The sequence below is a fragment of the Ranitomeya variabilis genome, chromosome 5, assembly GCF_051348905.1.
Source record: "Ranitomeya variabilis isolate aRanVar5 chromosome 5, aRanVar5.hap1, whole genome shotgun sequence".
Classification (NCBI taxonomy): Eukaryota; Metazoa; Chordata; class Amphibia; order Anura; family Dendrobatidae; genus Ranitomeya; species Ranitomeya variabilis.
Genome location: NC_135236.1, coordinates 562819945 through 562837132, shown reverse-complemented (window position 1 = coordinate 562837132; position 17188 = coordinate 562819945). Strand labels below are relative to the sequence as shown.

At 42.2% G+C, this 17188-nt stretch overlaps 1 protein-coding gene across 2 annotated transcripts in view; it reads right to left on the bottom strand.

Moving 5' to 3' along the window:
* The window catches only part of FNIP1 (folliculin interacting protein 1), a 159319-nt gene that overhangs the window by 10049 nt on the left and 132082 nt on the right, over positions 1–17188 (bottom strand). For both annotated transcript variants that reach the window (XM_077265971.1, XM_077265972.1), the window contains 2 exons: positions 13520–13689; positions 9701–11096 (listed from right to left, as the gene is read on the bottom strand). In XM_077265971.1, coding sequence (XP_077122086.1) covers positions 9701–11096; positions 13520–13689 — 1566 coding nt within the window. The remainder of the gene's footprint in view (positions 1–9700; positions 11097–13519; positions 13690–17188) is intronic.

Genomic DNA, 17188 nt, shown 5'->3' with positions numbered 1-17188 from the left:
GGAGATAGATCTACCTTCCTGAATTTCAGGAACAATTGCAAATTGTTTCTTTCTTTGAAATCTCGCTCCTCTGGAGACCCTGCTCAGCAGGTCAAGATTGTAATATCTTTCCTGCGGGGCGACCCTCAGAATTGGGCATTTGCATTGGCACCAGGGGATCCTGCATTGCTCAGTGTGGATGCGTTTTTTCTGGCACTGGGATTGCTCTATGAGGAACCTAACCTGGAGATTCAGGCTGAAAAGGCTTTATTAGCCCTCTCTCAGGGGCATGATGAAGCGGAAGTATATTGTCAAAAATTTCGGAAATGGTCGGTGCTTACTCAGTGGAATGAGTGCGCCCTGGCTGCAAACTTCAGAGATGGTCTTTCTGAGGCCATTAAGGATATTATGGTGGGGTTCCCTGCGCCTACAGGTCTGAATGAGTCTATGGCTATGGCCATTCAGATTGATCGGCGTTTACGGGAGCGCAAACCTGTGCACCAGTTGGCGGTGTCTTCTGAACAGGCACCTGAGACTATGCAATGTGATAGAATTCAGTCCAGAAGTGAACGGCAAAATTATAGGCGGAAAAATGGATTGTGTTTTTATTGTGGTGATTCAGCTCATGTTATATCAGCATGCTCTAAACGCACAAAAAAGGTTGATAAATCTTTTGCCATTAGTACTCTGCAGTCTAAGTTCATTTTGTCTGTAACTCTGATTTGTTCACTGTCATCCATTTCCGTCGATGCCTATGTGGATTCGGGCGCTGCCCTGAGTCTTATGGATTGGTCATTTGCCAAACGCTGCGGTTTTAGTCTAGAGCCTCTGGAAGTTCCTATTCCTTTGAAGGGAATTGACTCTACACCATTGGCTATGAATAAACCGCAGTACTGGACACAAGTGACCATGCGCATGACTCCCGTTCATCAGGAGGTGATTCGCTTCCTTGTACTGTATAATTTACATGATGTACTAGTGCTTGGTCTGCCATGGTTACAAACTCATAATCCAGTCCTGGATTGGAAAACAATGTCTGTGTTAAGCTGGGGATGTCAGGGGGTTCATGATGATGCACCTCTGATTTCAATCGCTTCATCTACTCCTTCTGAGGTCCCTGCGTTTTTGTCTGACTATCGGGATGTTTTTGAGGAGCCCAAGCTCAATTCGCTCCCTCCTCATAGGGATTGTGACTGTGCTATAGAATTAATTCCTGGCAGTAAGTTCCCTAAGGGTCGTTTATTTAATCTGTCAGTGCCAGAGCATACTGCTATGCGGAATTATATTAAGGAGTCCTTGGAAAAGGGACATATTCGTCCATCTTCGTCCCCTCTGGGAGCAGGTTTTTTTTTCGTGGCAAAAAAAGATGGTTCCCTGAGGCCTTGTATAGATTATCGCCTTCTGAATAAGATTACAGTCAAATATCAGTATCCATTGCCATTATTGACTGATTTGTTTGCTCGCATTAAGGGGGCTAGGTGGTTCACTAAGATAGATCTTCGCGGTGCGTATAATCTTGTGCGGATAAAGCAGGGTGATGAGTGGAAAACCGCATTTAATACGCCTGAGGGCCATTTTGAGTATTTGGTAATGCCTTTTGGACTTTCTAATGCTCCTTCAGTCTTTCAGTCCTTTATGCACAATATTTTCCGTGAATATCTGGATAAGTTTATGATTGTGTATTTGGATGATATTTTGGTGTTTTCTGATGACTGGGAGTCTCATGTTCTACAGGTCAGGAAGGTGTTTCAAGTCCTGCGGGCCAATTCTCTGTTTGTGAAGGGCTCAAAATGTCTCTTCGGAGTCCAGAAGATTTCTTTTTTGGGGTACATTTTTTCTCCTTCTACTACTGAGATGGATCCCGTCAAGGTTCAGGCGATTTGTGACTGGACATAACCTACATCTGTTACGAGTCTTCAGAAGTTCTTGGGTTTTGCTAATTTTTATCGTCGGTTCATTACTAATTTTTCCAGTGTTGTTAAACCTTTGACTGATTTGACTAAAAAGGGTGCTGATGTTGCTAATTGGTCTCCTACGGCCGTGGAGGCCTTTCAGGAACTTAAGCGCCGGTTTTCTTCTGCTCCTGTGTTATGTCAACCAGATGTTTCACTTCCTTTTCAGGTTGAGGTTGATGCTTCCGAGATTGGAGCGGGGGCGGTTTTGTCACAGAGAAGTTCCGATGGCTCGGTGATGAAGCCATGTGCGTTCTTTTCTAGAAAATTCTCGCCCGCCGAGCGCAATTATGATGTGGGTAATCGGGAGCTTTTGGCCATGAAGTGGGCATTTGAGGAGTGGCGTCATTGGCTTGAGGGTGCTAGACATCGTGTGGTGGTCTTGACTGATCACAAAAATCTGATTTACCTTGAGTCGGCCAGGCGTCTGAATCCTAGACAGGCTCGTTGGTCGTTGTTTTTTTCTCGTTTCAATTTTGTGGTTTCATACCTGCCAGGTTCAAAGAATGTGAAGGCAGATGCTCTTTCCAGGAGTTTTGTGCCTGACTCTCCTGGAGACTCTGGGCCTACTGGTATCCTTAGGGATGGGGTAATATTGTCCGCCGTCTCCCCAGACTTGCGACGTGCATTGCAGGAGTTTCAGGCGGATAAACCTGATCGTTGTCCACCAGAAAGACTGTTTGTTCCGGATGATTGGACCAGTAGAGTCATCTCCGAGGTCCATTCTTCTGTGTTGGCTGGTCATCCTGGAATATTTGGTACTAGAGACTTGGTGGCCAGGTCTTTTTGGTGGCCTTCCTTGTCAAGGGATGTGCGCACCTTTGTGCAGTCTTGTGAAGTGTGTGCTCGGGCTAAGCCTTGCTGTTCTCGGGCCAGTGGGTTGTTGTTATCCTTGCCTATCCCGAAGAGGCCTTGGACGCACATTTCCATGGATTTTATTTCAGATCTCCCTGTCTCACAGAAAATGTCCGTTATCTGGGTTGTGTGTGACCGCTTTTCTAAGATGGTTCATTTGGTACCCTTGCCTAAGTTGCCTTCCTCCTCTGAGTTGGTCCCTTTATTTTTTCAGAACGTGGTTCGTTTGCATGGGATTCCGGAGAATATCGTTTCTGACAGGGGATCCCAGTTTGTGTCTAGATTTTGGCGGACGTTTTGTGCTAAGATGGGCATTGATTTGTCTTTCTCGTCTGCATTCCATCCTCAGACGAATGGCCAGACGGAGCGAACTAATCAGACCTTGGAAACTTATTTAAGGTGTTTTGTTTCTGCTGATCAAGATGACTGGGTTGCCTTTTTGCCACTGGCCGAATTTGCCCTTAATAATCGGGCTAGTTCTGCTACTTTGGTTTCTCCTTTCTTTTGTAATTCGGGGTTTCATCCTCGTTTTTCCTCTGGTCAGGTGGAGCCTTCGGATTGTCCTGGAGTGGACGTGATGGTGGACAGGCTACATCAGATTTGGAATCAGGTGGTGGACAATTTGAAGTTGTCTCAGGAGAAGGCTCAGCAGTTTGCTAATCGCCGTCGCCGCGTGGGTCCTCGACTTCTTGTTGGGGACTTGGTGTGGTTGTCTTCTCGTTTTGTCCCTATGAAGGTCTCTTCTCCTAAGTTCAAGCCTCGGTTCATCGGTCCTTATAAGATCTTGGAGATTCTTAACCCTGTATCTTTTCGTTTGGATCTCCCGGCATCGTTTGCTATTCATAATGTGTTCCATCGCTCGTTATTGCGGAGGTATGAGGTGCCCGTTGTTCCTTCGGTTGAGCCTCCTGCTCCGGTGCTGGTGGAGGGAGAATTGGAGTATGTTGTTGAGAAGATCTTGGATTCTCGTGTTTCCAGACGTAAACTCCAGTATTTGGTTAAGTGGAAGGGTTATGGTCAGGAGGATAATTCCTGGGTGGTCGCCTCTGATGTTCATGCGACTGATTTGGTCCGCGCCTTCCATAGAGCTCATCCTGATCGCCCTGGGGGTTCTCGTAAGGGTTCGGTGACCCCTCCTCAAGGGGGGGGTACTGTTGTGGATTCTGTTTTTGGGCTCCCTCTGGTGGTTACAGCTGGTACTGGGTGACTTTGGTGGGTTGCGGTCTCTGGTTTCCACCTGTCCATCAGAGGCTGGGTGTTTCCTATTTAACCTGGCTTTCCTGTCATTCCCTTGCCGGCTATCAATGTATCAGTGTGTCTCTGTTACCTTTGCTACCTGCTCCTAGGCCTTCAAGACAAGCTAAGTCTGGATTTCCCTGTTTCATGTTTGCTTTCATGTTTTTAGTCCAGCTTGCAGATATGTAATTCTCTGCTGCTGGTTGCTCTAGTGGGCTGAAATTACCACTCATGTACCATGAGTTGGCACATGAGTTCACGTAATTTCAGGATGGTATTTTGAAGGGTTTTAAGCTGACCGCGCAGTTCACCTTTTGTATCCTCTGCTATCTAGCTTAAGCGGGCCTCATTTTGCTGAATCTGTTTTCATAACTACGTTTGTGCCTTCCTCTCATTTCACCGTCATTATATGTGGGGGGCTGCTATTTCTGTGGGAATATTTCTCTGGAGGCAAGATAGGTCTGTGATTCTTCTGATAGGGGTAGCTAGATCTCCGGCTGGCGCGAGACGTCTAGAGTCCCCCCAGGAACGTTCCCCGGCTGCTGTTAGTTGAGTGTTGAGGTTCAGGATCGCGGTCAGCTCAGGTTCCATCACCCTAGAGCTCGTCCTGTTTTTGCCCGTGTTATGTGTTTAATTCCCTGCCATTGGGAACATGACAACACACCTGCCTATATAAGACCTCACAGCTCACAGTGCATGTCAGATCAAATGAGAATCATAAGGTCAAAGGAACTGGCCAAGGAGCTCAGAGACAGAATTGTGGCAAGGCACAGATCTGGCCAAGGTTACAAAAGAATTTCTGCAGTACTCAAGGTTCCTAAGAGCACAGAGGCCTCCATAATCCTTAAATTAAAGAAGTTTGGGACCACCAGAAGTCTTCCTAGACGTGGCTGTCCAGCCAAACTGAGTAATTGTGGGAGAAGAGCCTTGGTGAGAGAGGTAAAGAACCCCAAGATCACTGTAGCCGAGCTCCAGAGATGCAGTAGGGAGATGGAAGAAAGATCCACAAGTCAACTATCACTGCAGCCCTCTACCAGTCGGCCTTTATGGCAGAGTGGCCCGTCGGAAGCCTCTCCTCAGTGCAAGACATATAAACGCCCACATAAAGTTTGCTAAAAACACATGAAGGACTCCCAGACTATGAGAAATAAGATTCTCTGATCTGATGAGACCAAGATAGACCTTTTTGGTGATAAATCTAAGCGGTATGTGTGGAGAAAACCAGGCACTGCTCATCACCTGCCCAATACAATCCCAACAGTGAAACATGGAACATGGTGGTGGCAGGCATCATGCTGTGGGGGTGTTTTTTCAGCTGCAGGGACAGGACAACTGGTTGCCACTGAAGGAAACATGAATGTGGCCAAGTACAGAGATATCCTGGATGAAAACCTCTTCCAGAGTGCTCTGGACCTCAGACTTAGCTGAAGGTTCACCTTCCAACAAGACAATGAATCTTGATCAAGACAATGATCCTAAGCACACAGCTAAATTAACAAAGGAGTGGCTTCAGAGCAACTCTGTGACCATTCTTGACTGTCACAGCCAGAGTCCTGACCTAAACCAAATTGAGCATCTCTGGAGAGAACTAAAAATGGCTGTCCACCAACGTTCACCATCCAACCTGATGGAACTGGAGAGGATGCCCAAATTCAGGTCTGAAAAACTTGTTGCATCATTCCCAAGAAGACTCATGGCTGTACTAGCTCAAAAGGGTGCTTCTACTCAATACTGAGCAAAGGGTTTGAATACTTATGGCCATGTGATATTTCAGCTTTTCTTTTTTAATAAATTTAAAAAAATTTCTAATTTTTTTTTTTTTTCGGTCAAGATGGGATGCAGAGTGTACATTAATGAGAAAAAAAATGAACTTTTTTGAATTTACCAAATGGCTGCAATGAAACAGAGTGAAAAATGTAAAGGGGTCTGAATACCATGTGTGTGTGCGCGCATGTATGATTATAATATATATATATATATATATATATATATATATATATATATATATATATATATATATATATATATATATATTATAGAGCCGAAACGTCGCGCAGTTATGTGGGTCGATTAAAACTTCACCTTTTTTTCACCTGAATACTTTGGAGTGCTGCCTTCATTTTTTACTATTTGGTATACATGTTGGATAAATGGACCATTTTATCCAGAGGGCTAGGCACCCGCCATTGGTGAGCATTGTGCTGTTCCTTTTCCTTCCAATATATTATCAATATATTATATATATATATATATATATATATATATATATATATATATATATATATATATATATATATATATATATATATATATATACATACACACATATTACTTATATTACATAATATATATTAATTATGCTATAGTATATATATATGTATATATATACACACACACACACACACACACACATGCACATATTACTTATATTATATATATATATATATATATATATATATATACACATACATACATACATACATACATACATACATACATACATACATATATATATACACACACACACACACTAGCTGTACTACCCGGCTTCGCCCGGGGTAATAACTGCTGTTAGCAAAATAGAATGTGTTAACAAAAATGTATTCTGCACAAAAAAAAAAAACACAAAACAAATAGACAGAAATGTAATTATTAAAAGGCAAAAACTAAGCTAATAGAAGCATTTTACAACATATATTTCAACACCAGAGATATTCCACACAGATTTAACTAAATTGGCCAAGTAATGTGAAGTAATCTTCTACTACTTATTCGAGAGCCTTTTGATAAACGACATTCTTAGTTTTTCCTTCAGGTGCAAAGACAAACAGATTTTTGGCTGTTCCAACTCTTGAACAGGCCACATAAAGTTGACCATGAAAAAAGCATGGAGATTGTAAATCTAAGCTAGCTGAAGAGCCCGGCGTTGCCTGGGCATAGTAAATATCTGTGGTTAGTTATAGCACCTCACTTCTCTTATTTTCCCATCACGCCTCTCATTTTCCCCATAACATCTTTCATTTTCCCCCTCACATCTCTCATTTTCTCCCTCACACCTCTCATTTTCCCCCTCACTCCTCTTATTTTCCCCCTCACTCCTCTCATTCCCCCCTAACACTTGTCATTTCGACCTCACATCTGTCATTTTCCGATCACTCCACTATTTTCCCTCACTCCTCTCATTTTGCACTCACACCTTTTCATTTTCACCTCACACCTCATTTTCACCTCAGTATATACATGTTTGTCATCTCCCTTATATATAGTATACACCTGTATGTCATCTCCTGTATATAGTATATACCTGTATGTCATCTCCCCTGTATATAGTATATACCTTCTGTGTGTCATCTCCCCTGTATATAGTATATACCTGTATGTCATCTCCTCCTATATATAGTATATACCTGTATGTAATCTCCTCCTGTATATAGTATATACTTGTGTGTCATCTCACCTATATATAGTATATATCTGTGTGTCATCTCCTCCTGTATATAGTATATACCTGTATGTCATCTCCTCCTATACATAGCATATACCTGTATGTCATCTCCTCCTCTATATACTATATAACTGTAGGTAATCTGCTCCTGTATATAGTATATACCTGTGTGTCATCTCCTTCTGTATATAGTATATACCTGCATGTCATCTCCTGCTGTATGTAGTATGTACCTGTATGTCATCTCCTCCTCTATATAGTATATACCTGTGTGTCATCTCTCCTGTATATAGTATATATCTGTGTGTCATCTCCTCCTCTATATAGTATATACCTGTGTGTCATCTCCTCCTGTATATAGTATATATAGTATATATTGGGCAGCACGGTGGCGCAGTGGTTAGCACAGCAGCCTTGCAGCGCTGGAGTCCTGGGTTCAAACCCCACCAAGGACAACATCTGCAAGGAGTTTGTATGTTCTCCCTGTGTTTGCGTGGGTTTCCTCCGGGTTCTCCGGTTTCCTCCCACACTCCAAAGACATACTGATAGGGAGTTTAGATTGTGAGCCCCAACGGGGACAGTGATGATGATGTGTGCAAACTGTAAAGCGCTGCGAAATATGTTAGCGCTATATAAAAAAAAATAAAAGAAAAAGAAAAGTATATATCTGTATGTCATCTCCTCCTGTATTAGACCTCGTTCACACGTTATTTGGTCAGTATTTTTACCTCAGTATTTGTAAGCTAAATTGGCAGCCTGATAAATCCCCAGCCAACAGTAAGCCCACCCCCTGGCAGTATATATTAGCTCACACATACACATAATACACTGGTCATGTGACTGACAGCTGCCGGATTCCTATATGGTACATTTGTTGCTCTTGTAGTTTGTCAGCTTATTAATCAGATTTTTATTTTTGAAGGATAATACCAGACTTGTGTGTGTTTTAGGGCGAGTTTCGTGTGTCAAGTTGTGTGTGTTGAGTTGCGTGTGGCGACATGCATGTAGCGACTTTTGTGAGATGAGTTTTGTGTGGCGACATGCGTGTAGCAATTTTTTGTGTGTCGAGTTGCATGTGACAGGTTAGTGTAGCAAGTTGTGTGCAGCAAGTTTTGCGCATGGCGAGTTTTGCGCGTGGCGAGTTTTATGTGTGGTGCCTTTTGAGTATGTGCAAGTTTTGTGTGGGGCAACTTTTGCATGTGGTGCAACTTTTGTGCATGTGGCAATTTTTCCGCGTGGGCAAGTTTTGCGTGTGGCAAGTTTTCCATGAGGTGAGTTTTGCACGTGTGGCGAGTTTTGCATGTGGAGAGTTTTGCGCGTGGCGAGTTTTGAGCGGCGACTTTTGTGTTTCAACTTTTATGTGGCGAGGTTGGTGTATGTGTGGTGAAATGTGCGCTGAGGGTGGTATATGTGTTCGAGCACGTGGTAGTGTGTGGCGCATTTTGTGTGTGTGTTCATATCCCCGTGGTGGTGTGGTGATTATCCCATGTCGGGGCCCCACCTTAGCAACTGTACAGTATATACTCTTTGGCGCCATCGCTCTCATTCTTTAAGTCCCCCTTGTTCACATCTGGCAGCTGTTAATTTGCCTCCAACACTTTTCCTTTCATTTTTTCCCCATTATGTAGATAGGGGCAAAATTGTTTGGTGAATTGGAAAGCGCGGGGTTAAAATTTCACCTCACAACATAGCTTTGACGCTCTCGGGGTCCAGACATGTGACTGTGCAAAATTTTGTGCCTGTAGCTGCGACGCCTCCAACACTTTTCCTTTCACTTTTTCCCCATTATGTAGATAGGGGCAAAATTGTTTGGTGAATTGGAAAGCGCGGGGTTAAAATTTCACCTCACAACATAGCCTATGACGCTCTCGGGGTCCAGACGTGTGACTGTGCAAAATTTTGTGGCTGTAGCTGCGACGGTTCAGATGCCAATCCCGGACATACACACACACATACATACACACATTCAGCTTTATATATTAGATATAGATATAGATATATATATATATATATATATATATATATATATATATATATATATATATATATATATATATATATATATATATATATATATATATATATATATATATATATATATTTTTTTTTAAATGTAATGCCTCACACCTAGTGAAGCTATATCTATCTGTGAGTATTACAGATTAGGTAAGGGATATCCATCAATGATAGGATAGTATAACATATAACATACAACGTACAAATAATTCCTCACCCTGGAAACTGTATCTCCTCTTCTTCCATCCATTCTTCCTGATCAGCCGCATAGTAATGAATACTTGGTGCGAGAAGTTCGTGGCCTGTATCCTCACTTTCACTGTCCCCAAGGGCACTATCTGAGCTCTCATTCCTGGGAATGTCCCAATCAGCACCCACTGCCTCTTTACTTTCAGATTTCTCTTTATCCCCATGGGGGATAGATACAGAGACTTTGTCTCTTTGGTCCTGCTCAGCAAAGCAGTTTTTACATAAATTCGGAAGAACTGAATTTGTCACATCAGAAGATGGTTTATCAGTTTCACAAAGTTTGTTAGAGCACCCCGATTGACTGTTCTGATCAGACTTTTTTGCAGCCACTTCTGGAATTTCATCAATGATCTTTGCCTCGATAGAACCATCCTCTGGAAAGTACTCATCAAACATGCTAGTGTTTTCAGGATGAAAGGGATTCCAGTTTTGGATTTTGCTAGCCACCCGAGGAAGCTTCTCAGCTGACCCACCAGTTTTTTGGTCCTCAATATTTCCTTTAGCCACACTGAACTGGTGATCAGAAAGCGTCCTCTGTTCCTGCACTGGATTAAGCTGGTGCTTCTGCATGTGATCTGATACATTTTGGACTTTTATCTCTATATCAGAGTCCGGTGACATAGAATCGCCGATCTGAAATGTCACCTTGTTCAGAAGATTGCCAGGGCCACAAGGCATTGCTGCAGACTTGTCGGGAGGTTTCTTCTCTACAGTAATTTCACTAGTTCTCATACCTTTTACAGTTAGGCTTTCATCCTGAAGTTTTTCATTTTCCAAACCCTGAACCACTGGCTCGAGACTGCCCACTGCCAAGACACATTTGTCTAATGGAGCTGCCCCAGTGTTAATGACAGTCTCCACCTTGGCATCCAGACAAGTTCTTGATTTATCCTTATAGACTTCAGAATAACCATCTTCCTTTTGGCTAGATGATTGAGTCACTAGTTGGCCCCCATCACTGCTTGCCTTCATTGACTTGGGAAAAGAACTCTTTGGATTGTTTTTCAGAAACAAGTCATTCTGTTGGTCAATGAGTGGACAGTGGCAACACTGACACCTATTTTCAGAAATTCGTATTTCCTCTGAATCGTTGCTCAGCAAACATCCCTTATTCTTGTGCACTGTGATTAGCACATAGTCCGTCTCTTCCACCTCTCCTTTCTGCAGCATGGTAGTGATGACCGTACCAGGCATAACAATGGCCTCATCTTCTCCGCTCTCCAGGAGGTGGGTCTCTTGGAGTTCAGAACACCTGATGAAGTAGGTCAAAAAGTACAGCAACCTCTGCACCAGATCTTGCCTCCTGCCTACGACAACTGTTCGTGCTGAGCGCACAGGAGACCCAATAGCGCCATACAAATCTCCTACATGGACAAGAGAATAGCGTTAGTAAACATACTATTGTGCCAACCTAATAAAACGGCTTTATCTGGACTCTAATCAGATTATTATTTCCTGAAAGGCTTAGCCTAGGCTTGGTCTAGTAGGCATTACGCCATGGTCATACAACAAGGTTTACAAAGATCCATTACTAATACACAATAATCACCTTTTCGGGTTATTACACCTCCTCTCTACCAGGTTCTACCTTATTCGTTAGTGAAAGTTAATGATGTTAATATAATGGAATAGATTTTGGGAGACCTCAAATATTCACAAATTCTATAAATCAGCTTCCCTTTATGATCAAACACTGACAAGGATTTATCATGAATTCTGACAAGACGGTAAGCCCTTTTGTTATGCCACTACATTACCGCCCACCTTACTCCCACTCTGTGCAACACCAGTACATTGCCTAGAACGTTTCTGTGCTGCAGCGTCGCCATAGGTCTGTATGTCCAATATGCTGCGAAGGCCGAGAGGGAGAAGGCGACATACGGACATCACACTGAATATGAAAGTCATCTTAATAGGAAAATACAATCCACGGCACAACATCACAGCTCAGAGATGTCCACTGCATGTTGGAAGACATTTTCCTTTACACTAGAAGGACCAGTAGGTGGCAGCAGGACACAAGAAAAGAAAACGTTAGCATCGCACCCTACAGCTATGTGCCCACAATCAGTGATGGCAGCGGTTTGCATTCCGCGTATTTTGCCTGCTTCCAAAACTCTGCATTCTAATTACCGCACTTGTTTGCTAGAACATGTGGATTTACAGCATGTAATGACATTCTAGGCCCCTCCACTGTGCTTCTAATGTAGAATGCAGCATTTTGGAAGCAGCGCATTCTTGTAATTTTTGCACGAGTATCCACGTTTTCACCCAAAGTTGAAATGCAGAACAAGCACAAGTGGTCCCTCAGGATGCAATGGCCTGAGGTTACAATTATTTTGACATACAATGATCATTGCTGACCCAGTGTAGCTTACTTTCCTGCAATATAAGTGATTGCGTCCAACCTGTATGGGCATTTTAAACATTACTGCCCCTGACCTGTGCCAGGAACTGCTTCATTAGACACCAGTTTGGGCATTTTACTTTGCTGGTCTGCTGAGTGTTTCATACAGGAACCTGATGAAGAGCCTGTCCTCTACTGAAAAGGAGATTTACAGCTTCCAACTGCTAGATTCGGGTGTTACATATAAGGACTTGGATTATTATTTATCCATGTACGGATTCATTTTTTACTTTAGTTTTTATTCTTGTGGTTGGGGCTGTAGAACAAATTACAAGCTTTCCATATATCTAATCTCAAATTACGCTGTCAGAATAAATTAATTTTCACAGAACCAAATACTATTGTACATTAAGGAACCCCTATGCTGTAATGAAAGAAATGTGCAGAATTAAACTGACCGGTAACTTTGAAAATTTATCTGTAGTAATCACAGCCAAATTTCTAAGCGAATTATGAAAATGTGGCCATTGGAAAAAGTCAGGTTATAGAGAAGACCTTTTGCCAAATTTTCCACGTTGAACTCACACAATGTAATTGCTGCAGGAGAGTGGAATAAACATTGTTTCTTTTGCACAGATTTCTCAGTGTGTGATATGTAATGATACAGCTCAGATCCCCGGTCTAACCTCCAGAATGTAGTGGTGGAACAGTGCAGCTGAGTTTAGCTGTGTCACATTACAAACATCTTTATCCGCTCTGCTGATTACAGAGTATATCAGAATCACACATATTTCTGCTGTGCTCAAGGAACTTGTAATCCCTCTGCAGAGAGAGGAGAGCAGGGTGCCATGACATCTCACAAAGGAGTAGTCTGCCTGTTGTGGACAACTCCTGTCTGAGATATAGTGGGACACTGCTCGGGTCTCACTGCAGACCAAATACAAGTTGAGCACAACAGATATTAGTGTGATTTTTGATACAACTCTAGACAGGCAGTGTTTGGGAGGAGCAGTAAGGCAGAACTGACTGTGCTAGGAGAAAAGGAGAGTTGATAAAAGATTTGTAATGTGACACAGCTGAACTCAACTGTCTGCCCTTCCTGCACAGGAACATTATGTGAAATGTGTACATTTTAATTGTGCAGGAGGTTAGACCAGGAGATCAGAGTTATAATTATAAAATTCACACAATAAGGAGAAGTACATGCCCCCAGTGAAACACCCACATGGACTATACTAAATATATGGGACATTTAACTCATTAGGTATTACGGTACATACTTTGATAATGTTTCCACAACAGAGGGGCAAAAGTAAAAAAAAACAAACACGCTTTATTCCGCTTTGCATTTTGGGTCCATCCAGTTCAACATGAAAAATTTGGTGAAAGGTGCTCCTTAAAAATCACGAATCATTGGTAATAATGTCATCTAGAACGTACCCAGCTGTGCCCAGAGAGGGTTGTATGGATGAGTCTTTGCTAGCATATCCACACTTTTTGATGAGTGTTTTTCAAGGAAAATTTTAATGGGTGGTTGTCCATTGGGCATCACAGTAGGGACCCATGCCAGGTGATTTGTGAGGACAGCAGTGAGAAGAGCTGGAAGAAACCTGAAACAAGAAACACATGCTAAAAATACACTCCATATCTAAAAATGTGCCAATGCCCAAATATAACGTTATTGCTGATAACAGTGCAGGAATTTACTATAGAAGACAATGATCACGGTGTGCTTGGCATTGGTAATCTGCAGTACAGCAACACACTCTCTTTACTCAGTGTATTCATGTACTAGCCTAAGGCAAAAACTTCATCTAGGTAACACTCAATCAATATTTAGCAGAGCTAATGAAGACATGTCTAAAGGAAATTAACGGATATTAACTCACATTAGCAGAATGTGTTGATTTTTACACTTCTCACGTCACCAAAAAGGGAATCAACCAGTTTAATCTAACCGTGCATTGATAAGCCTACTCTGTACTGTATAAGGAGCCGTATAGAAATTTCATCCTACACCTTCTGTAGTTACTACTGCGTGCAAAGTGTAATTTCATTTAATATTCTGTCTTTTATACTATACACCCAACTGCATGGTAAACCATATTAAATGAAATGGCATTGGAAATTACACAACTCTAGTATCAGAGCTGAAGAACTACACAAGTGAGTCAATTGGTGGTTATGCCCTTAGATTATTATGGGTCCACCTGGGTTCCATTGTGTGTTCGTATTAGAACAGAAGATAAAGTTCTTCATGATGCACTTTTTATTCCCTTCTAAAATTTGACACAATCTTCAATCCTCTCAAGATCGCCTTCTCTACTCCCCTTTTATCTCCTTTTCCCAGAACTGCATGCAAGACTTCTCCCGTGCTTCCCCCCTACTCTGGAACTCTCTACCCCAACACATCAGACTCTCGCCTACCATGGAAACCTTCAAAAAGAACCTAAAGATCCATGTCTTCCGACAAGCCTACAGCCTGCAGTGATCCTCAAACCTACTGAACCGCCGCACAACCTGCCCTACCCTCTCCTAGTGTATCCTCACCCATCCCCTGTAGACTGTGAGCCCTCGCGGGCAGGGTCCTCTCTCCTTCTGTACCTGTGTGCCTTGGTTTGCTTATGTTTATTGTACTTGTCTATATCTGCCCCTTTCACATGTAAAGCATCATGGAATAAATGGGGCACTATAAAAATGTATTATCATTATAATAATAATAACGGAACCCAGACAATCCCTATGACAGATAATGGGGTCACTCTGCTTCCGTTTGTAATGGATTCATTTGGGACATAAATTCAGTTTGTCTACTCCTAAAATTGGAATAGGCAAAAACAAGAAAAAATGCCCACAATCATCATTTTCCATTCTGTTTTACTTTGTTGGGACAAGTGTCAATGATAGTGACTTGAAAAAAATAAACCACGTCTGTTAACTGAAAATTAACAATGCACACAGGGCAGTCAGAAATTATTATTATTATTTTTAGAGCACCATTGACTCCACTGTTACAGAGGAGAGAGGATCCTGCCATTGCGGGCCTACAATCTACAGGATAATGGAGGAGACAGTAGGTTGGGGAGTTTGCAGCAGCACAGGTGGGGGTGAGGAAGCAGCGGGGTCATCTTAAGTGATGGATTTTAAAGTCCGGTCTCAAGGTTTCAAATGTTGGAGATGATGGAAGGTGTTGGGACATGGAATTCCAGAGGATAGGGCATACTCGGGAGAAGTCTTGGAGGCGACTGGATGAGGAATATACGAGAGAGGAAGCAAGAAGGAGCTCTTGAGAGGACCGGAGAGTACGTGTGGTAAGATATCGGGAGATTTCCTCGGAGATATATGGAGAAGATAGATTATGGACGCCTTATAGGTAAAGATTAGTAGATTGAAATGGAGGAACTGGATGTCGATTAAGGGATTTGTAGAGAAGTGGAAAAGTAAAAAGGACAGAGGTGGATTAATCAGGCATACCAAAATGTGTGCGTACCCAAACCATAATGTGCACCAGACAAAAAGAAAAATACCCATTAAAGGGGTTGTCCCATAAACAACATATGAAGGAAAGAGGAATGTGGTCAATCCCGCTGCTGCTAACAGAGGTTAGTCCAGGTACAAAAAACCTCAACTTATTGCAACGTGTTTCAGAGTAGAACCTTCCTCAGGCTTAACAGAAAAGGAAGCGCCTCCTCCCTTATGAAGGGGTTGGGATGTTGTTTAGAACACTTTACCACTTAACAACCCGTTTAAATTAGAACATTTGATTGAATACAAAAATATGCATTAATAAACAAAAAAAAAACAAGGAAAAAAATGACACCACAGTAAAAAGAAAAAAACATACATGCATATAAAAACACACAAATATAGATAAACATATTTAATATATATGGCAAGGGGGGGGTCGCAATTTTAAGACAATAGTGTGTAAATATAATTGTGTTTAAAACAACATACAGTATATCATATCACCTATATATTGTAAAGATAGTAAATGTGACATCGCTGGGGGGCCTCACTGCTGGGACCACCACCATTTACAAGAACGAGGGCCTAAAGTGCCGTATGTGAATGGTGCGGTACAAAGCCTTGACATGCTCAATCTACTCACACAAGGGACATTGGCTCTTATTCTAGGGCTTGTGGGGGTCCTAGTCCTTGAGCAATCATACATTTATTATCTAGTCTGTGTATAGGAGAGAAATGTTTCTTATGAGACAATCCCTTACATGTGGACTAGGAATGCACTAGTACTTTTCAACAAGGTGCCAAACAAATCCCCAAAAGGCCAATTATGATATTAATATAGCAAAGAAATATTGGTGCGGTCATACAAGAGAACATGAAATTTGCTACCTCTACACCATTTAGAAAAACAATACTGTCCACTGTCCCATAAATGGTGGTACTTAACAGGAGCGGCAAAGTAATATGAAGATATGCAGCTAAATTAGGCCACAATGATCACAGTAAGGGTTATGACCTGAGGAGCAAATATCTAACAAAACCTCCCCCTGACACACATGATGAGCTGCCCGCTCCAAGCTGACAGATAATCTGCTCTGGCTACAAGTACTCAAGGGAATATAGTAGCAAAAATAAGCCAGCTTGATTTACAGGCTATTTATTATGGCCACTTAAACCCTGCCGGCCAACAGCTTGAAATACCTTGCAGTGACAAACAGCATAAATCCGCATCATCAGAGACACAAAAATGGGGATAAAACATATGACATACTGTATTGGATTTTCATGTTAATAAGATATGGATGTAATTAATAGATCACTTATGGCGCCTATATAAAAGCATGCTGGGCGAGTGATCAGTGCCTTGTGGGTCATGCTTGGCTCTGGACCACCAGCTGCTGTGGGGAACACTCCTGATAATTCCACAGCTGGTGACATTTCCAAACCACCTGAAAGGGACTCCTTGCGTCTGGACTGTTTTACCACCAGACTAACTGGAAATTAAGAAGGAGTGCCTGTTTGGGTACAGATAAATCTGCACATATGATCTCTGAAATCCTTTATTAAAGTGAGCACGATACTTGTAGGTGAACTCCGGCTAGGAGGAGTCAAACCGTTAGTTTACAAATACAATGTGTTCGC